At 36.4% G+C, this 22326-nt stretch overlaps 1 protein-coding gene across 8 annotated transcripts in view; it reads right to left on the bottom strand.

Annotated features, from left to right (window-relative positions):
• Positions 1–22326, bottom strand: part of FTO (FTO alpha-ketoglutarate dependent dioxygenase) — a 421101-nt gene that overhangs the window by 228239 nt on the left and 170536 nt on the right. For all 8 annotated transcript variants that reach the window (XM_007474863.3, XM_056812325.1, XM_056812324.1 and 5 more), the window contains 2 exons: positions 20421–20500; positions 6146–6289 (listed from right to left, as the gene is read on the bottom strand). In XM_007474863.3, the coding sequence (XP_007474925.1) occupies positions 6146–6289; positions 20421–20500 (224 nt within the window). The remainder of the gene's footprint in view (positions 1–6145; positions 6290–20420; positions 20501–22326) is intronic.

Raw genomic sequence — 22326 nt, 5'->3', positions numbered from 1 at the left:
AAAGCATAGCTTTCAATAGAACCTCATTGATTTACAATTTTATACATGTGATTAGACATATAACCCTCCCCCAATTATAGCTTTTAAAATATCTACAGTACAGTGATAATTAATATTCATGATTATTGCCTATAAATATTTTGAGATCCTGAAAGGTCTTCTGAATCATCAAAGATAGATAAAATAATGTGGTATATTATTTAAGTGCTGTGTCTTATTTTATAATATTTAATGACAAATTGGTAATTTATCTATAGTATGCATAATTAAGTCATAGGATCAAAGATTTTGTCCTATAAAGGGGGGATTATGTATATATATATATATATATGTATATATATATGTGTCATTTACTCCAACCTCCTGTATAATAAAGTTGAAGAAAACCTGCCCACAGTGACACAGGTAATGGTAATGGCACAATCAGGCTTCAATTTTAATTCACTGACCCTAAATACAGCACTTTCCTCCATATCATGTTGCTTCTTGTTAACTTTATTAACCAGAAAATCTTTACTATCTGACCCTGCTATATAACAGAAATTACTACAGAGGAAAGTCTTCCTTGTGGAAAAAGAAGACGAGTTCAGTAGGCTATAATCATGCATTCACCTAGCTGGCATAAGCTCTAAAGGCCAAGGAAGTCAAAAGGAATGCAAAGGGGAAAAAGAACTGTATACTTATGTCCAACATCAACCTATTGCTAGTGTTCTTTACATCATGATTAAAAGCCTGTTTTCAGAATACCAGTCAATACTGGGTAGCAAAGGCCACTAGCACCATTTGACATTTTATGTACTGAAGCATCTCAGTCAATTATTAAAAAGCACTGATTATTAAATGCTGCCCATGGAGGTGATCTATATTGCCTTTCTTTTGTATCCACCAGCTTCCTGCCATGCTTTCATTTTTCTCTGAGCACTCAAAATGCACAGCAGCTTGGCAGTGGCCGTGAACAATGCTTTTCTTCATAGTTGTGATCCAGGAGACAACTCCTTCTAAATGAATTTGAGTTTCTTACTGTATAGCTAAGAGTGTGATGAATGAAAATTCTGCTAACACAAAAGACTAGATAAGAAGGTAATAGTTTTTTTTTAAAAGAAGAAAAATAGGAGGAAAAAAATTTAGTAACTATAGACCAAAGCCTTGATCATAGCTACTGTGAACTATGGAATATCCTTGATAAAAAAAAAATTGAGTCCCCAGTGATTCTCCTCAAAGTGTAAAGGAGTTTGAAAATTACCCAGATCATTCATACAGTAAAATGTAGCCAATTCTTCTCTAAATGGCTTTGCCTTTTCAATTTTGTTCTTAGGGATCAAGAAGAATATGCTATTCAATATGGGCAAACCCAATCTACTCTCACTGCCCAATGTGAAAACCAAACAAACTAACAAAAAGAGGTAGGCAATAATAAAAAGAGACAACTACAGAGTATAATATTTTATTAAGGAAAAATATATAGATAGGCAGACTTTCTCTTCAAAAAAGACCCATAAAGCAAACTTTCATGTCACTACAGATCAGAGAAGGGGTCTGATTTTAGAAACTGGAAGAGCTTTTAGTTTGTCAAGCAAGCAAACTTCCTTCAAGAACATCTTAGGAATTTAAAAGGTGCTCAGATTTATCCCTTGCAATTCAGCCAGAATCCAAAGGGCCACTTAGAACCTTAATCCTCTTTATAATCTCCCATAGCACTTGACACTGTTGACTTGACACCCTCTCCTCCTATGCATGCAGCCTCTTTAACTAGCTCATCTTCTTTCCAATTCTTTAAGGTGTCCTTTCATCTAGGTTTTCCATTCCTGTTCTGAGTCTCAGCACTCTTTTCACCAGTTTTCCCCTTGGTAATGTCATTCTGGTCCTAACCTCTCTTCTAAGCTGCAGACAGATGTACCAGCTGCCTAGAAACCATGTCCAAGGAGATGTTGAACCACTACCTCAAATGCAAAATGGCCCAAACAAAGCTTATTATCTTCCTCTTTAAACCTATTCTTTCTAACTATATTATTTCCATCAGTGGCATTATTTATATTATCCTATGTTTAAAGCTTTGGTTTTAATTAATCTCTTCTCTATCTCTCATGTCCAAGCAGTTATTATATCTAGTCACCTCCTCTGACCTTGAATATCTCTTTTCTACTACTACTGTTAATATTTTAGTATAGGGTCTCATTACCACCCACTTAGATTGTTGCAATAAAGCCCTCTAAGAAGTCTTTATGGCTTCATTCTCCCCTCTTTCCATGCTGTTGCAAAACTAATCTTCTTTATGCTCTGATCCAGTTATGTCATTCTTTCCTTCAAAAATATTTATGCTATCTACAAGAGAACTTCAAACCCCATTGCCTGGAACTCTAGGCTCCCCTCCTTCTAGCTCCATTCTGTCTTATATGAATTTTAGATTTTCTCCATTTTGCTTAGTCTAGCATCCAGGAATGTATACAACCACACTTATGGATTAAGTGTCAAGGAGGAAGGCCTATGACTGGATTGTGCTGGCAAGTGACAAATCAGAAACAACTGACTGACCCCTGGGCAAGCTTAAGCCACCAATGACACATGTGAGACATAGGAAGTGATATAAAGAACTGCCTTTATAGTTCTTGTCACTTCCAGGGGGGAGGGGTTGTTGGAGTTGACCCTGGAACTCCAGCCTGGAGGAGCCCCTCAGACAGCTTCCTGGAGATGGTCACTTGGTGAGTGATAAGACTGACTCCCTTTTTCCTTGGCTTTCTGGAGAGACCCCCTTGGCCAAGGCCTCTGAAATTCCTTCCTGGCTCAGCCCGAGCTGGAGCAGTTTAAATTCTTTTCCTCTCTCTCTCTTTCTTAATTTTTTCCTCCTTTTGTAAATAAACCACCATAAAATTCCATTCTGACTTGAGTACTTCATTGGGATTAGAAATTAAATCCCTGGCAGCCATCTAAATTTTTATTCAGTCTCAACTCTAAATTAACCCATAACACTTAGCAGCCTTATCACTTTATTCTCCCTGTCATATGTTTGAGCCTATAGCCAAAATAGCCTATTCTTTTATTCCCAAGTAGCCTTGTGTCTTCTTGTCTCCACAGTTTCACTCTGCCAGAATTCTGTGCCTTAAGGATCATCCTTCTCTTTCTTGGAGTTCTGAATTCCTAAGCCATCTGTTAAAATCCTACTTAAATACCATCTCATCCAGAAAACCTTCCCTAACCTCCCCATAGCACCAGGATTTCCCCACCCTGGATCTAATTTTTTACTTCATTCAGCACTTTTCTAATACACTTGTCATATATTATTGTCTATTTTAGATACTGGTATATGGACCTACATCCCTGCTCAACAAATGAGTTAGTCTTATGGATAGGACATCATGCAAAACAATGGAGATATAAAGCTAAAACTGAAAAAGCTGTTATCCTCAAGAAGCTTACATTTTATTTACTTATTTTTAAGACCCTTACCTTCCACCTTAGAATCAATACTGTGTATTGGTTCCAAGGCAGAAGAGTGGTAAGGGCTAGGCAATGGAGGTCAAGTGACTTGCCCAGGGTCACACCACTAGGAAGTGTTTGAGGCCAGATTTTAACCCAGGACCTCCCATCTCTGGGTCTGGCTCTCAATCCACTGAGCCACCTAGCTGCCCCCCAAGAAGCTTACATTTTATAAAAAAAAGTGGTACAATATTTTTGTTTCAATTTCATATATGACCCACTTGAGTATCTCTTAAGGGGATAAAATAATTTTGTGGTCGTCCAGTTGTTTCAGACATGCCCAACTCTTCATTAACCCATTTGGGGCTTTCTTGGCAAAGATATGGAGTGGCTTGCTATTTCTTTTTGCAGCTCATCTTAAAGATGAGGAATTGAGGGAAACAGGTTTAAATGACTTACCCAGGGTCACATAGCTAGTAAATGTCTAAGGACAGATTTGTACTTGGGAAGATGAGCCCAGCACTCTATCCACTGCTCTACCTAGCTACCCCCCAAAAGTAACAGATTAAGGTTAAACGAGCTCTTGAAGATCTTCCAAGTTCTAACATCTTTCGAGTTCCTGAAGTTCTTCTAAATTCCTTCACCTGTTTTACATGAACAAATTGACCTCAGAGTTGAGATGTGACACCAGTCCATGTGGCCTTCCACAGTATGATGTTAAGTTTCATGGATATAGGAATCATTTCACCTAAACAGTATATCTTACCTGGTATTTTGCACAGTACTTTACATTCAATAAAAACTTTATAAACTTCTAACTGAATTGAAGTCATATAAAGTCACGGGGGGAGGGGGTGGGAAAGCCCTGCTAAACTTTTTGTTATGTAAAACAGCAAAATTTTATTATATAATTTACAAACCAAAGGCATCTATCTGGCCTTTAAGGATGAAGGAAAAAAAAGAGAGAAGTGGGTACATTAAGAATATCAATGGGGGGCAGCTGGGTGGCTCAGTGGACTGAGAGTCAGACCTAGAGATGGGAGGTCCTAGGTTCAAATGTGGCCTCAGACACTTCCCAGCTGTGTGACCCTGGGCAAGTCACTTGACCCCCATTGCCTAGTCCTTACTGCTCTTCTGCCTTGGAGCCAATACACAGTATTGACTCCAAGATGGAAGGTAAGGGTTTAAAAAAAAAAAGAATATCAATGAACTGCAAAGCATTGAGCAGAGAATTAAGCATGTACAAGTGGGCAAACACTGAAACTCAGGCCTACTTGTGTGGTAAGGAAACAGTATTTGAAAATATGCCTTGACATGTGGAATTAATCTCTCAAATAAGGAAATGACCTTGAAAAACCAAAGATGGAGGCATCATGAAAAGGGAGGTTGGTACACATAAAACACAGCTTCAAGGTCTCCATTCAGCCTTAGGTTGCAGGCCTGCCTCATTCAGCTAAAATTTCTGGATCACTCCCCAAATGCATAATGTAAAAAAAAAAAAAACTGCCAGACATATTCTGAAGCAGATGAGTTCAAATGACAATATTCTGGCTTTGAATAAACAGTCTATGTATACAGCTTTTTTCTCATCTGATGATGATAAAACATGACAAGTAGTCAGAGAAAAGATATGGGAGGAACAGAGGCCAAGCTAAGTATTCAAGAATAGCATCTACTTAGCTTGGCCCCTCAAGTTGAGTTTTGTTTTTTCTCTTTTTTTTAGGGGGGAGGGAAGTGTAGGGAATAGGGAAGGTAAGGAAATAAACCAACATCACTGGAGTCAGATCTATACACTATTAATATAGACAGGAAACTGGCTAGGCTGCTAGAACTTCCAAACCCCATGATTCCTTAAAGATTCTTGGCCACCCCCACTTCTAGACTCCAGAAAGGAGTCCTTGTTGGTGCTCCCCTAAGAGGAATCCTAATCCTAGTAAAGGTTCAAATTAGGAAGTCGCTGAACCATTCATGTCCACAATTTTCCATCAGACTGTGAGATCCTTGTAATCAAGGACTCTCTTTTGCCCCTTATTTTTGCATCCCAAACACTTAGAACAGTTTTTGGAATTTAATAAATGCTCAATAAATACTAAATGACTGACTAGAATGTACTCCCCTTCCTCCCTTCTGACTCAAAGAAATCCAAATTTCCTTCAAAGGACAGCTCAGAGGTAATAATTCTATTTATGTTCCCTCTTATATTAATTTTATTTGTACATAATTACTTAAGTGAAGGTTGCATTTATCCAATAAAAATTAAGTTTCTCTGAGGGCAAGGGCTATTTCATTTTTTGTATTTGTTCTCCCCCTGTTGTAGGAATACCAAAGAGGCCAGAGTCATTGGATAGCTGAGTACATAGGAAGTGTAAGAAATAAGAAGACTGGACAGGTCAGAAGGGGACAAGTTATAAGGGGGTATTAAATACCAAACAGAAGAATTTGTATTTGATCCTGGAGGGAGTCAATCGAGTTGGAGTAAATGGGAGGAGAGAGGGTAACATAGCTAAATTTGATAAATACTTGTTGAATTGAAGTGAATCATTGGATTTAATTTTCAGAAATAGATTAAATTGCCATTTGCCTGAGGATCAAAGCTACCTTTACTTGGGAAATTATGGGCTGAAAACCAATAGTACAGTCTTCTAAAATCCAGAAATAGAAGTAAGAAATGTACCTGAGACCTGAAGCTGATGAACTCTTACCAAATAATTTCTCTCCTTACTGCCCTTACCTCATTATGAATTTCTTCCCCCTGCTTGATAACTGATGACTCCATGGATCTCAAATGCACAGTTCTGGGCTCCGTGTCATCTTTTACATTCTGAAGTGCCAAGTGGCATTGCTTAAAAATATAATCCAGAGTCCCTGCTGAGCACTGCAAGAGAAAAAAGATGAAGCAAAGATCAGGATTGAGACCCAGGTCTGACCAAGTCCTGTTGATTATACTTTCATTCATTCAGTTAATTATAAAGTGCTTATTCTGTACCAGGCACAGTGCTAAAACTGGGAATACAAATATAAGCAAAAGGAAAGACATCCCCTGTCCTCAAGGAATCTATATTCTAGTAGGAAAGACAACAGGTAAAAAGAAGTTGAAAAGGAGAGAGGAGGTAGCCAGTGTGGGAGCATGAGGGAGGAATGAAGCATCATTGCTTATTGAGAAATAAAAAGATGCTGGCCTTGACACCGTCCTGAGATGGAGGTTCTGGAAGGAATCACCCAATTGGAGGGAAGGGCCATTGGGAAGGTACTTCCAAAGTGTGACTTTTTGGGCTGAAGTGATCTTCCAGGATGAAGAGGTTTCACGACATGGTGGGAAAAACTGGAAGAGTTCAGTTTGGTAAGAATTTTTTTTCTTTTTATCCATGTTTGCTTTCTATTCCATCTACCATCATTTCACATCATCACATCACATCCAGGTTACTATAAAAAATTCTGATTTCCTTCTTTTTGCTCTCTCCCTAATAAATCCCATTTTTTTCCTGAAAATTATTAGATTAATTTTACTAAAAATATTATTTTACATCGTGACACCTCTTTTCAATTATCTAACCCTAGCTATAGGATAAAATTCATATTTACCCTAACATTCAAAGCTAACATAATGTGGTCAGAATCTACCTCAATAACATATCTATTCATCTACATATATATCACTTCTCCTCCACCCCAACTCACCAGCCAAACTTGTTCTCCGCTCCAAGCTTTCAGCATCAATTTGAGTGCCTTCTTCACTCTTCTTTACCTTTAGTGTCATGCCCATTTTTCAGGACTTACCTGAAATTATACCTCCCTTAATAAAGCCTTTTCTGACTCCCAGGTCAAAGTGATTCCTTTCTCCTTCAGGGTCCAAAATCATTTATTAACTTATCAATTATATGGCACTTTAATTCATTTAGAGAAATCTTTTTTATCAATATGTATCTTGTCTCCTAAATGAGATTGTAAATTCAGTGAGGACAGAGACTATATATACTTAAACTTCACATCAGCTCTGGACATCTATACTTCTCTCCACTGCCACATTCTGGAAATCTCACCCTGGTTCATACATTCTTAGGAGAATGACCAGCAACCTCCAAACCTCAACTCTCCTCATGTCTCTCATCTTGGAAGTCTTCTGGGCTTCCTTAGTTTTGATTGACTGATTACTACTAACTGAAAGTAATTACTTTCAAGAGGTACCGGGCAATCAGCCATCAGTCAGCCTCCATCCATATAGATCTATCTAAAACTAAATAGACCAAATAAGAAATGAAGTTATAAGAGGCCAAGAATCTAGATTTTGCAATACAAGCTCATCAGCAAAGGAGCAGAAGAGAAAAATGGACAATTTTCCTGTGCCATTAGAAACAAGAAAAGACAGTGAGTGAATGAATGGAAACAACCATTTATTACATACTTACTATATTCTAGGCACTATGCTGAGCCCTAGGGATAAAAACAGAAAAATAGAAAAGACAGGCTGTGCTACATTCTAATAGGAGATTTCAGAAGCAAGTCAGACTACAAAGGCCCAGTGATCCTGAAGAAGCAATAGCTTTCTGTAATATATGTTAACTTAAGGAATGATGAGTTTAAATGAGAGGAAAAAAGGACTTCTGGTAAAGAGCAAAAGAATGTACTTACCTGAAAATTTGTCAGCCTAATCTAGAGGACTTAAAAGAAAAAGGGAACTCAAAGAATCAGCAAGAGGATGGAATAGCTGTTTTCCTCCAAACTTCACCCAGAAACCTCAGAAAAGGGAATTATGTGCCAGATAAAGAGTAAAGATGAATTCACAAAAAGAATATAAAAATATCAAATCAGATTAAAAAACAAAACATTATTCATTAAAACGTCATGGGGTTTAGTGTATGTATACTTAGAGGGTCTCTGTAAGATACCTCTCCGTGTAGATAGCCCAGAAACTTATTTCTAGAAGAGTCATGCTGAAGTGCCTTGGGAAGATACTGGAACAGGTGTAGACATTCTGCAAAATGGTCCTCATCATCAACTAGTAAGAGAGGTGGAAGCCCCTGGATCATGTGGAAGCATTCATTAGGCTTTCCAGTTTGAGTTTATTCATTTCAGATGCTCTATATGTGTTTGGACTCATTCAGTCACTATGCCTAATAGGAACTAATATTATATTGGGGAAAGAGTCTGGCCTTCTTTCTGCTGAAGCCACATGTCCCAGTCTTTAACCAGTGAAATTTGTTCTTTTCCATTCTAAGTGAAGGGACTGGAGCATGCCATCTTGTAAGTTTTCAAAGGTCACAAGCCTGAGCTTTTGGACTTTTCAGACTGACCTTGGCAGCTGGCCAGTTTGGCATTGGTGTCTCAGCCCAATAATTGTTGTCATAAAACTTTATACAGCAGGATGTTGCATGTGGACACAAACGGGTGAGTTAACCATGTAGGAACTGAGCTAAAAGTGTATCAGATGCTTGGGAGTGAGGCAGAGGAAGTGGGGAATAGCTGAACTTTGATTTTGCTATATTCTCAAAGTATATATCCCTTTGTAAAAGTTAATGGATGTAAAGCATTAAATTAAATTAAATTAAAAGCAATAGAAAAGAGACATAATTGAGTGAAAAGCAGTAATGAAGAGATACCCCTAAATCCTCAAGGTATTCAAGAACTCAGAGGGGCATATGTAGCCTGCAGTGCTTTGGGAGAAAGGGTCAGAGCATACTTGCTATGATATTAAAACATCAAATAACTTATTATTTGGAGCTATCCAATATTTCCATCCCCCCCCAAAAAAAACTTCATTTGCTAAATAGAGTCAGTACAAGGAATGTAGAAGTTTTTTTGCTTCAGGGCACAGGTTTGGTGGTCTTTGCTTGGTACTACTCCCCATAACAGTGATTCAGCTTGAACCTCCCTCACCTTACAACATATAGAAGACACTGATTCTGCCCACAAAAGCCAGGTAAATAGGCAATAACTAGTGAAGACTGGGATGAAAGATAAAGACAGTATGGAGCTAAGCAGACAAAAAAGAACTTTCAAGACTGAGGTAAAGGAGATTGAAATCCATTCTGGCATCAATACATTAAATCCAAGGAGGTTAAGAATACTTGGGCTTGGTGAGACATGGGGGATGTAAAGAGCCAAAGAGTGAGAAGAATGGAAATCCAACATAAATGACTAAGTGTACAAGGAAAAAGCTGAAATACCAAAAGGCCAAAGGATAAGGTCTGATTAAAAACCTATCTCAGAAGGAGATAAATGAATAGAAATATTCAAGACAAGAAATTTGAGTAAAATGTCAAAGAAAGGCCAGAACAAAATAAATATGCATTCAATAAAAAAAACTGAACCAAAATTCCTGATTAAAATACGAATTCTATTAAATACCCAGAGATCAATAAGGTAAAACAAAAAAATCAACAATGATTAAGACAATAATTTAAGGTCAGAATTCAAAGATGTCAGTGTAAAATTTTTAAAAGGCAAGAAATTACAGAACTTAGAAGACACGATGAAGATTATCTCCAAACAATAAAGGTTCTAAAAAAGAAAATGACAGATCTGGAACTTAAAAAAATATAGAAATTGGAAAAAATAAAGGGAAGAAAGCCAAAGGCACCAATATTAAAAAGAACATATGAATATGACAGAAAAGGAAAATGACAAATGTAGGAGAGGACATGAAAAAACCGGGACACCGGTGCACTGTTGGTGAAGTTGTTCAGAGAGCCATTTGGAACTCAACCTAGAGGTCTATAAAACCATGCATAACCTTTCACCCAGTAAAATGGTTACTAGATCTGCATCCAATAGATCAAAGAAAAAGGAAGAGGAGCTATTTGTACAAAAACATTTAAAGTAACTCTTTTTGTGGTGATGAAGAATTAGAAAATGTGGGTATGTCCATCAACTGGGGAATAGCAAAACAAGTTGTAGTATTTGACTGTGATGGAATATTATTATACTATAAAAAATAATCAGGATCATTTCATTAAAAACCCAAGAAGACTTATATGAATTGAGCAGAAAGGAAACATTGTACACAGTAATAGCAATATTGTACAATGATCAACTGTGTAAATGACATAGCTATTCTGAGTAATATAATGATCCTAGATAGTTCCAAGGAACTTACGTGATGAAAACTCCCACCTACCTCTCTTGATAAATGACTGACTGAGTCAGATATCAAAGTATATTTTGTATACTTTATTTTTCTTATCTTTTTACGGGGGGATCTGTGTTCTCTTTTGCAATTATGTAAAACATGATGACTTCACATGTATAATCCATATCAAATTGCTTATCTTTTCAAGAAAGGGGAAAGAGGTGAGACAGAGAGAAAAAATTTTACATGTAATTGAGAAAAATAAAATGAGAGGTTAAAAACCTATGAATTCTATAAAAGCAAAAAAAATCTTTAAGACAGGCTATAAAAAGATAACTTTAGGACTACAAAATTCCATTTAGAATATAACAAACTTTAAAAAACTTAAATATCATATTTCAAGAAATACAAAAAACTGGCAAAATATTCTAATACAGATAGCAAAGACTTGTTAATAAAATCCTTGTACCAGTGTGGGAGCATGGGTGGGGAGGACAAAGGGGAAGAAAATTCCATTCTTGAAATTACTTAAGGTGGTTAAATTTCAAAATTTTAATAACATAAAAAATTTTAAGAACCCAGGAGAAAGACTTCCAAATGAACACCAATCTAATTATCCAAGAATTTATCTAGTCACAAGAAACTGGAGGAATGACTGGAATAAGATATTCCAAATTTTAAGTTCAGACTGGAATGCAAAACAGCATATCCTGAAAAGCTAATCCTAATATTAAATTTTAAAAAATGGATCTTAAACAAAAGAAAAGCATTTAAGGCATTCCAGAGTACTTTCCCCTCTCCATCTCAGGATGAGATTTTTTTGATTTGCAAACACTCCAAACATGACAAATGAACACAAAGATAATTAAGTAAACTTGAGGAAACAATTTTATTCTTCTATATTTCTGGACAATTTTTTTTCTCTCGAAAAGATCAGTTAAATTGAGAGCTAAACATCAAGTCACAAAAAATCTAAAGGGCCAAAAACATAAGAAAAACTTTATAAATCAGGGGAAAGGAATAAACAAGAGTTGAATTAATATTCAATGATCTAAATCCCTGTAATATCTCCCTTCTTTATAAATGATTCACTTAGGGGATGAATGAGGGGGATAACATCATTGGAAAAAGTCAAGGAAAGATAAGAAGAAGAAACTGGAGATATACACCTGCCAAATCCAAAAATAAGCAGAAAAGAGTCAGTAATTTCTTAATTTTAACAATAAAACTGGGTGGGGGGAGAAAGAATTATAAAAGAATAGGACAAAAACAAACAGAATGGACTGTGGAGGTGTGAAGAATAGAAAGTCTTAGCCAAAAATGAGAAAGGAAAAGTAATTATTAAAGAATATTCTTATTATTGGGTAGACGGTGAGTGTATATTTCAGATAAGAAACAGTGGCATTATAATGAATTTAATTTGTTTTGAATTTGCACATAAAGAAATAATCTTGAAAAAAATCTTCAGTAATTTCCCCCATGATATAAGCAGATATAAATAAGTCTCCAAAGGCAGCAAGCTCTCAGAATGATAGGGTAGAATATAGACCCAAAAATAGAATGTGGCCAAAGGAGTAGAACAAAATCATTCTGAGGACAAGGGGTTGTAGTAATCTAAAGGACTACAAACAAGTAGTTTCCTACCATAGGACCTTCCTTCAATTCAGCATTGCTCTTTTCATGAATTAATATTTCTAAGAGTAAGACATAGCAAAAAGTACAGAGGATGGGATAAGACCAACAAGTACAATAACAGAAATAAAACTGAAGAAAGAGTTCAATTTTGATTCAATTTCAAAAACTAATTTGATATTGAAAACAAAGGAAATATAAAAAGAACAACAAAAGCTATAGTCCATGAATTAAAAAGGGAAATTCAGAATAGATAAGGGAAGAGAAATAATAGGTCAAAATTAAGTAAAATATCTGAGTAAAAGGTTCAATTTTGTAATGTTACATAAAATAAGCAATTACAGTTGTGGAATAGAGAAAAGATTTTAAACTCTATGCTGTAACTGGAGAAAGAAAAAAGAGAAAAGAAGAAGGAGAAATAAGTAGACAAATAAATGAATAGAAATTAACAAATTAAATTCAAGGAATTTGAGAGGACTTAAGTAAATGGATGGGGAATTGGAAGAGTTTCTCAGAAAAGACAACATCTAAACAACTTAAGCAAAATAAATAGCAAGAAAAAATATGCTAACTTAAAAGAGGAAGGTTAAAAATGATTATAATTATTCATTTTTAAAATGATACATAAGAAATATAGGAAAATAGCCCTAATAATTATCTTAAATGTACATGGATTAATCAATCTAAGAAATAAAAGTTCCAGAATAAGTAAGAAAATAAAATTCAACAATCTGTAGCATACAAGAAACACATTAAAAAATAGGCACATGCAGTATGAAAATGAGAGACTAAAACAAAAAAAAAGTTATTGTGCATTAGGTTATTCTGAAAAAACTGCAGTGTATTAGTGTCCCAATTTTGCCATATATCACTTTCCTTTGCTGCCATATTGGCCAATCTAGGTGTGAAGTGGCACCTCAGTGTTGTTTTTATTTGCCTTTCTTCTAATCAGGAGGGAATTAGAACACTTTTTTATGTAATTATTGATAGTTTTAATTTCTTCATCTGAGAACTACCTATTCATATCCCTTGATCATTTGTTGATTGGTGAATGGCTTGATTTTTTGTAAATTTTACTTAGTTCCTTATATATTTGGGAAATTAAACCTTTGTCAGACAGTTTTGTCATAAAATTTTTCCCTCAGTTTGTTGCTTTCCTTCTAATTCTGGTTGCATTGGTTTTGTTTATACAAAACCCTTTTAATTTGATGGAATCAAAATCATTAATTTTACATTATTAAATATTCTCTATCTCTTGCTTGCTTCCCACAGATTTGATAGGTATACTATTCTATACATGTATGGGGAACGGATGTACAAATTGTGGTATCTGATGGTGATGGAATACTATTGTGCTAAAAGGAACTGGAACAACCTCCAGGAATTGATGTAGAATGAAAGGAGCAGAACCAGGAGAACAGTCTGTTACTACTAGAAAAGTCTGTTACTAATACATTGTGGCACAATAAAATGTAACAGACTTTTCTACTAGCAGCAATGCAATGACCCAGAACAATCCTGAAGGACTTATGAGAAAGAACGCTATCCACATCCAGAGAAAGAACTGTTGGAACAGAAACGCAGAAGAAAGACATATGATCAATTGTGATTTGATGGGGATATGATTGGGAGTTTTTGGTTTTAAAAGATCACTTTATTGCAAATATGCAACAAAGATACATGTATAAGCCAGTGGAATTGCTTGTCAACTCAGGGAAGGGGGAGAGGTGGGAAAAATCATGAATCATGGAATCATGGAAAAATATTCTAAATAAATTAATTAAAAAAAGAAATTCAAAAGCACAAAAAATGGAGGAAGAAAATATCTACTAGTCTCTGTCTCAATCTGTCTGTCTCTGTGAGTAATGCCCATGAAAAATTATTCATGAAAAACAAATTGGATTTCTATCGTAAGTGGTTTGACATTAAGAAAAACATAATAATATTATAATTCCCAATACTTCCAAATCAGCTGATTATTATAAAAAGATACAAAAAAATGACTTTGTCAAAGTATACTGAATCACAATAAAAACCATCAGCAAGAGAGGGTCACTTAAATATGAAAATGCATATATCTCAAACTGAAAGCTAGTGTGATTTTCTTAAAATAATTTCACTGATATTGCTAGTCATTGCATTAAGAACCTAAAAGCATAAACATTGGCAAAGGTGTAAGAAAATTTTACAGTTGAAATAATGGTTTACTTAGAATACCCCAAAGAATTAGTAGAGTCAAAATGAAAAAACTGAAAACTTCAGTAATGTAGCAAAATAAAAAAAACATAAAACATTATTATTTTTACATGATCATAATAAATACAAGTGACAGAAATGAAAAAGTCACTAAAATAATTATAAAATAAAAAAATATTTGAGAATCAATTTACCAAGACTTGCCCAAATCAGTACTTAATGAAGAAATAAAGATTGACTTAAATAATCAAAGGAGAGTCATTTCTCAAAACTGAGCCATGCCAATATAATTAAAACTGAACTCTTTTTTAGTTAATGCTATACTAATCAAATTATAAGGAGGGTAATTTGTAAATAAATTGTAGAAAAAACAAATTTTATTTAGAGGAATAAAGTCTAGCATCTTAAAGAAAATAATGAAAATAGCAGGAAATAAATATCACATTTCCAGAGCTCATACCATACATTAGTAGTAGTCTCTTGGTGACTGAGAATGACTATTGTCTTTTGCAGTTTCATCTACGGTGTACCCTCATGTGGCTTTGGAGTCCAAAGACTGAGGCACAGAGTTTGTGGCACATGGGGCATGGAACACCAGTTGTTACGGGAGTTGCAGTTGTGGCCTGGTGTCGGCGTTCATGCGCAGCGGCAAGACGTCAACATCGCTCATCTTCAAAGGTGGCAGAGGCATGGTTAATGTGGGTTCGCCAGCTGCTTCTGTCAGAGGCAGCAAGTTCTAGTTACTTTGGTGTGATGCCAGCCCACTTCAAGTTGGACTTTAGCTGATCCTTGAATCTTTTCTTTGGTCGACCTTGTTTCCTGAGTCCAGCTGACAGTTCACCATAGAATACCTGTCTTGGTATTCGCTGTGGGTCCATGCGGATGACGTGTCCAGACCATCGTAGCTGGGTTCTGAGGACCATGACTTCGATGCTGGTGGAGTTGGCTCTGTCGAGGACTTCCTGGTTGGTGATTCGGTCCTGCCATCGGATCCTCATGATTGACCGGAGGGAGCGTTGGTGGAATTGCTCCAGCTGTTTCATGTGCTTCCGGTACAATGTCCATGTCTCACAACCGTACAGGAGCGAGCCGAGGACCACTACGTTATACACTTTGAGCTTCGTCGCAGTGCTTACACTGTTGTGTTGGAGGACTTTGCAGCGCAGCCGCCCAAGGGCCTGGCTGGCCTTTTGGATCCTGGCATTGATCTCATGGTCTAGGGGCCCGTCGTTGGCGATGGTACTGCCCAGGTACTTGAAAGTGTTGACGTTAGAAAGCTGCGTGCCATTGACTGTAATGCACGGCTGGTTCGTTGGCCTCCCTGGTGCAGGCTGGAACAGCACCTCTGTTTTGCTGAGGCTGATAGTCAGGCCAAACAGTTTTGTTGCGGTAGAGAACCTGTCCACAATGGTTTGAAGATGATTTTCTTGGTGGGCCATGAGAGCACAGTCATCTGCAAAGAGAGCTTCCAGGATGAGTCTCTCTGTTGTCTTTGTTTTTGCAGTCAGGTGGCGAAGGTCAAATAGTGAGCCATTCAGTCAGTATTTGATGTAGACGCCCAGGTCTAGATCCATCACAGCATGTCGTAATACTTGGGTGAAGTAGAGGTTGAATAGTACCGGAGTGAGGACACAGCCTTGTTTCACGCCATTGGAGATGTTGACGCGATCGGAAGTCTCTCCACCAGATAGGACTTCCCCTGTCATGTCAACATGAAAGAGCTGGATCAGTTTGACGAATTTTGCTGGGCAACTGAGCTTGCTAAGGATCACCCACAATGCGTCCCTGTTCACTGTGTCGAACGCCTTCGTCAGGTCTATGAAGACAATGAGAGACTCAGGTTCTGCTCAAGGCATTTTTCCTGCATTTGCCTCACCTTGAAGACCATGTCGATAGTGCTGCGATCTGGTCGGAAGCCACATTGTGATTCAGGCAGGTTCTGCTCTGAAACAGATGACAGGAGTCTGTTGAGTATAACACAGGTGAGGACCTTTCCAGCAGTGGAGAGTAGTCAGATGCCTCTGTAGTTGTCACAGGTTGCTTGTGCGCCTTTGTTCTTGTATAGGGCTACAATGGAGGCATCTCCGAGTTCTGGGGGCATGTCTTCCTCTTCCCATAAGCTGGTCAGCACTATGTGGAATGCCTGGAGCGCCTTTCCATTTAAGGCCTTGTACACCTCCGTTGGGATCCCGTCTTTTCCAGGTGCCTTGCCTGCACTCATTTGTTTAATGGCTTTTTTGTCATACCATACAATAAAGCAATAATTATCAAAACCCTTAGGTACTGATTAAAAAATAAATCAGTGGGAGAAACTAGATGATCAAGAATAAAAAAACAAAAAGAATTCAATAACCCAGTGTTCAAAAGAAAACACATAATTTACTTGGAGAAGATGCAGGGACAAAAGGAAAGACAATGGGGAGAGGTGATTCTTAACTTGAAATAGAATGCAAAAAGATATGAATTATAGATATTGCAAAAAACATTTTTAAAAAACCCTGAACACCATACTCTTCAGAAATTTCGAAAAAAATTACTGGGAAAAATTAGAAACAGATGGCAGAGTTTAGATTAAATAATCCACAGAACAAGTACACAAAGAAAACCAGAATTTAAATTACCAAGAATCAAAGAAGTCAAATTTTAGACTGATAACATCAAAGAATAAATCATGCAGTGAGCAAAGAAAAAACCCTCCAAATTCCAAGGAGAAACAATCACAAAAATATTACTCTCTGATTATAAGGAACCAAAGGAAAAACTGGAATGTAATATTCCAAAGAGTAAAGCACAACTGCTGGCATCCCAAAACAACTTCAATAGTGAGCTAAAAACTAAAGAAAACAGGTTCTCTAGTACACCTAGATCAGCAATGTTTTATATTTGCAAACTGAACAAATAGCAGAAAGTTACTTTCTGGAAGTCATAAAAGATTAAGAAACAAGATGTTTATTTTCATGTGGCTACAGGAGAACAATAAAATTAATTTGCGCTGTATGGGCATTTTTGTTGCTTATTTTTCTTTTCAAAACTACTTGTCCTGTTCAGGTTTTTCTTTATTTTAAATAAAACTTTATCCTTTTACTAAAAGAAAAAAATTGAAATGTAAAATCTTTCAGTGAAAAAGCAAAGAAATTGAGTGGATTAGAAGACCCAAAGGATAAAAGTTATCATAGGGAAAAATCTGAAAAAGAGTAATGTTAATTAACATTCAAGAAGAAAAATGTCAGCCTTTCATTTAAAAAATCCATAATATAGAGGACAGAATAAAACAGAAACCTATAGAATTGAGATAGGAAAGAGTGATACAGAAGGCTCAGATAAGAACCAGCTAAGATGTGGGAGGAAAGGTAGACAAGAGATTTTCAAGCTTTCCCCTGATGTCTAGAGTGGTAGTAGTGCAAGGATAGACGACTGAAGTGCAACACAAAGGCAGGAATAAGAATTAGATATATCCAGGTGTAATGACTTGATAATTGAATGAGAAAACAACATCAAGAAAAAGGATTATACCCAATGAATATCAACATAAAATTTTTAAATAAAACATTAGTAAAGAGAATAGCAACATGCCAAAAGAAATTATATACATAATGATCATGTAGTATTTATAACAGGAATACTGGGTTGGTTCATTATTACATTCAATATTAATATCATTTAATAATAGGTTATTAGATGGCATCTAATGATATTAATAAAAAACAAAACTCATGGATATATCAATAGATGCAGAAAAAGCTTCAGACAAAATACAATACACATTTTAAAAACTATATTTCAAAATATAAGAATACATGCATTTTTCCTTAAAATGATAAGTCGTATACATCTAAAGCTAAAAATCAATCTTCCATATAATGGAGATAATTTGAAGGCCTTTCCAAAATGATCAAGAATATGAGAAATTCCACTGAAAATAACTACAAAATATATAATTTATCTGCAACACCCATTAACACACAGAAATTTTATATAAATATAATTATGAAATGCTCTTTACAAAAAAAAGGAGAGTTTCTAGAAAAACAAGACAAAAATGTACTTTATCTTGACTTTGACCATAGTATCCCTAAAAACTTTTATAGTCTTATAGACTAAAAAAGATTCCTCCTGATTCATTAAAAAGCATTTAAATTCTATGGTCATTAATTGGCTGAGGCCAAGACAATCAGGTCCCAAACCATGGATATTACTGAGAATTGGAACACCTCTACATCTTGTTCCTCCATTCTTGGCAATAGGTCTTGGATTAAACTGAAGATTAGGCCAGATAAATTAGAATTCTACCTAGCATTACCTAGGCCCAACTGGCTAGTCATGTATGCTCAAGACTATAAGTAATTCTAAATGAAAATGATCTTTATCAGGCACATTCTGAATGATTGCTAGAGCCACTAATTGATCCATCTATTCTAGGAAAGATTTATATGAATTTATATGAATAGAATGAAACAGAACCAAGAATATAAGTGTAATGACTATCACAACATAAAAGAAATGTCATTTAAAGGAAGTTAGATTCCAATTAATGAAAAAACAATGATGGTCCTAGAGAAGAAATAATGAAATATATGATCTCCCTCATTGCAGATGGGTAGGGTAATACTAGGGCAGCCTATCATATATATTATTGGAAATGGTTTCTGTATCAGATGTTTTTATCACATGGAAGGGTTTGATGGAAGGGGATGAGGTGAGATCATGGACTTAAAGACAAAAAGCATCAATAAATCTTATCCACTAGATGTCTCTGTGGATTGAGAGTCAGGCCTAGAGACGGGAGGTCCTGGGTTCAAAATCAAGAATCAGACACATCTCAGCTGTGTGACCCTGAGCAAGTCACCTAACCTCCATTGCCTAGCCTTTACCACTCCTCTGCCTTGGAACCAATACACAGTATTGATTCCAAGACGGAAGGTAAGGGTTTTATTTTTTTTTTTAATCTTATCCAAAACAAAAACAGATTTTTTTTTTTTTAAACTCAAAAGAAGACTAGCATATTGTGAAGGGCAGATCCTCTACAGAGGGAGGCCGGAGCAGAGAGATTAAGTTGTATGTTGGTGAGAGTATACCCAGCTTACTGAAATAACAATCTGTTTCATCTCCGCTATTCCCACACTGACACAACCACCAAAGTATTCACTACTGGTGACCTTCGGCACTCCAGCTCCCTTCAGAGCGGTTCTGGTCTGCTGACCTGTGGCTCATATTCTCCTATGTCCTAAGGTCCCTGGCTACTCTAAAGGTGACAACACTGAGCAATGAGGTCTGGGATATAGGCAGAACTAGGAGGAATTCTGAAATTCCTGATCCACAAAGCAACTGCCTCTTTAAATTAACTTTCACATGCCCAGAGGCCTGACTGAAAAGTTGAGGAAAATGCAAATTTGCCACCATCCCCAGCCAAGACACAGATAAAGCATGCAGGAGCACAAGTACACAAAGATAGCTCAGGCCCTTCTGACCACCCCTTGGCCTTGCTGATCTAACTACATGATGACATCTGTGCCACACAACCTCCAAGCAGCCTCTTCTGCTCAGTATCGCAGTAATATGGCCCCAAGCTATAAGACTGCCCCTATCTAAGATAGGGTGATATGAGAAAAAATAGGGGACAGCTGGGTAACTCGGTGAATTGACAAATAGGTCTGGAGAAAAGAGGTCCTAGGCTCAAATCTGGTCTCAGACACTCTCCAGCTGTGTGACCCTGGGCAAGTCACTTAACCTCCACTGCCTAGCCCTTACCACTCATCTGCCTTGGAACCAATACACAGTATTGATTCTAAGAAAGTATGGGAAATAAATAAACAAACAAATAAATAAATAAACTAACAAACAAACAAATAAATAAGAAAGAGAGGGTGATTTGATTCTACATTCTCCCCAGCAGCCATAAAGCCTGGACAAAACAAGAGGTCAATCAAGGTTGAGGCCAGGTGAGACAAGAGCTAGTTTCCTTTTAGAATTTTATTGAGAATATTACTGAGATTCTCAAACCAGCACAGAGGCCAGCTTGAGGATGGGACCTCTGTTGTTAATGGTATTTTAACTGATCATTCACATACTTCCTGTTGCATCAAAATTCACAGCAGATTTTCTTTTTACTTACCTCAGCCACTCTGTGGGTGGAACTGAATCGAGGTTGCAAACCGGCCAAAACACAGTGTTGATGGGTTGAATTAAGATTGTCTAAAAGCAGATTACAGAACAAAACAAAACAAATTTAATCCAGGAAGGAAAAAATGAATCTACTATTATTACATAATGCCTGCCAACAATAAGCTATTTATTACTGAATACTACCAATTCGAGATTGAAAGCACATTTTGATCAGTCCTCCAACAGAACACGTATTTTAGAAATTGACATTTAATTCTCTAAAGAACCTCTTGTCACAAATATTACTACTTTTTATATCCCATTGGATTACTTTTCAGAATATAATTATAGTTTCAGTTTCTGGGACAGTTTGTGACTTTCTTATATTACTGAGAATGAAGTAGTTTTCACCTCTGCCCAAAGCATTATTTTTTCTTCTCCAATTCAAAGTATTCTTTTCCCCATCAGTTTTTAGGCAATGGACCAGTCAACAAATTAAGTTTCACATGAACATTATTCAAGCCTAGGACTGCATCATGTAAGAACTGAGAGGACAATATTAATACCAAGCTCTAAGGAGAATAGGCAGCAGCAAGAACTCAATTATTCAGTCACCTTGGAAAAGACAGCACATCAGAAAGCACTCCTTTGGATGTAAAACGCTTTCATGGAAAGATAAGAAACTAGTCTTCCTCATCCAGCAAAAAAGTATTTCCCTATCAGTATACTAGACTACTTTTCTGGATAATCAACAAGTAAAAGAAAATGACTCCTCTGGATTCTGAGGTCAAAAATCAATCAATCAACATTTAGTATGTGTCAGGAAGTATGGGCTTTACACTGGGAATAGTAAAAAAAGCAAAAGAAAGTCCCTGACCTCATGGAGCTAACAATTCAATGTAACCAATGCACACCTACTATATCAATAAAAATGACTACAAAATTTGTCTTGAAGCAACATGAAATTGAGGAAATGTAGACCACAACAGACAAATTCCTAGGTTTTCTTTTGATAAATTCATGCTGCCCAGTTCTACCATCTCAGCATCATTAACACAATTCTCTCTTCCTTAATGACTATTTGTCTCAGGAAGCAGAACCAAGAAAAAGAATGGAGTCCATAGAATATGAAGGAAAAAAAACATAAAAATGTTTTGAAAATGTCCACAATTTAATTTTACTCTATCTAGCCTTACTTTTTCTTTGGACTAAGCCAGTGTTCTCCTCAGTATAGTAACTCCCTCAAGCAACACAGATCAACATCTATTATGCAACTTAAAGTCTTAGAAAGTGGTATAGAGCATTGAGAGATTAAATGACTTGTCCAGAGCTACTGAGCTACTGTACACATCAGAGGTAGGATTTGAAGTTGGGCCTTCTTGATTCTGAGGGTCAGCTTTTTACATAGTAAGCAATGCTTCCTATTATCCAGTCTTTAAAAAGTGTTTAATAGCTACATTCCCATAATATATTCCATATAACTTAATAATATTCAGAAGTCTAGAAATGACATTAAATAGATATTTTTTGAAATTTATAATTTACCTGAAAAGATCAAAGCAAATTATTTCAGGAAAACTGAGTTCATATCCTATAGCCTATCCTAAAAATGGAAGCTAAAAGGCCAGAACTATAGCCCCATTCATCCTTTTTCAGTGTTATCACCCACCTAAATATATGACTGTAGCTATCTTGTTGTGAGAGAGGAAGAGGAAACTTCCCTGTTTGGGAGATTTGAGGGGTGGGAAAGAAAAAAAGAAATATTCATGTCTCATGTTTGTTTGCAACCTAGTTCTAGGTTCTAGCCAGGATCATAAGAAATGAAGAAACAATCACTATAGACAGTGATACCTGAGTCAGAAAGAGTCAAGATCAGTCTTGCAAATCCCAACAGAATCCCAGTAACTTCTATGTTA

Source organism: Monodelphis domestica, chromosome 1, assembly GCF_027887165.1.
Source record: "Monodelphis domestica isolate mMonDom1 chromosome 1, mMonDom1.pri, whole genome shotgun sequence".
NCBI classification, from domain to species: Eukaryota; Metazoa; Chordata; class Mammalia; order Didelphimorphia; family Didelphidae; genus Monodelphis; species Monodelphis domestica.
This window is presented reverse-complemented; position numbering and strand designations above follow the sequence as displayed.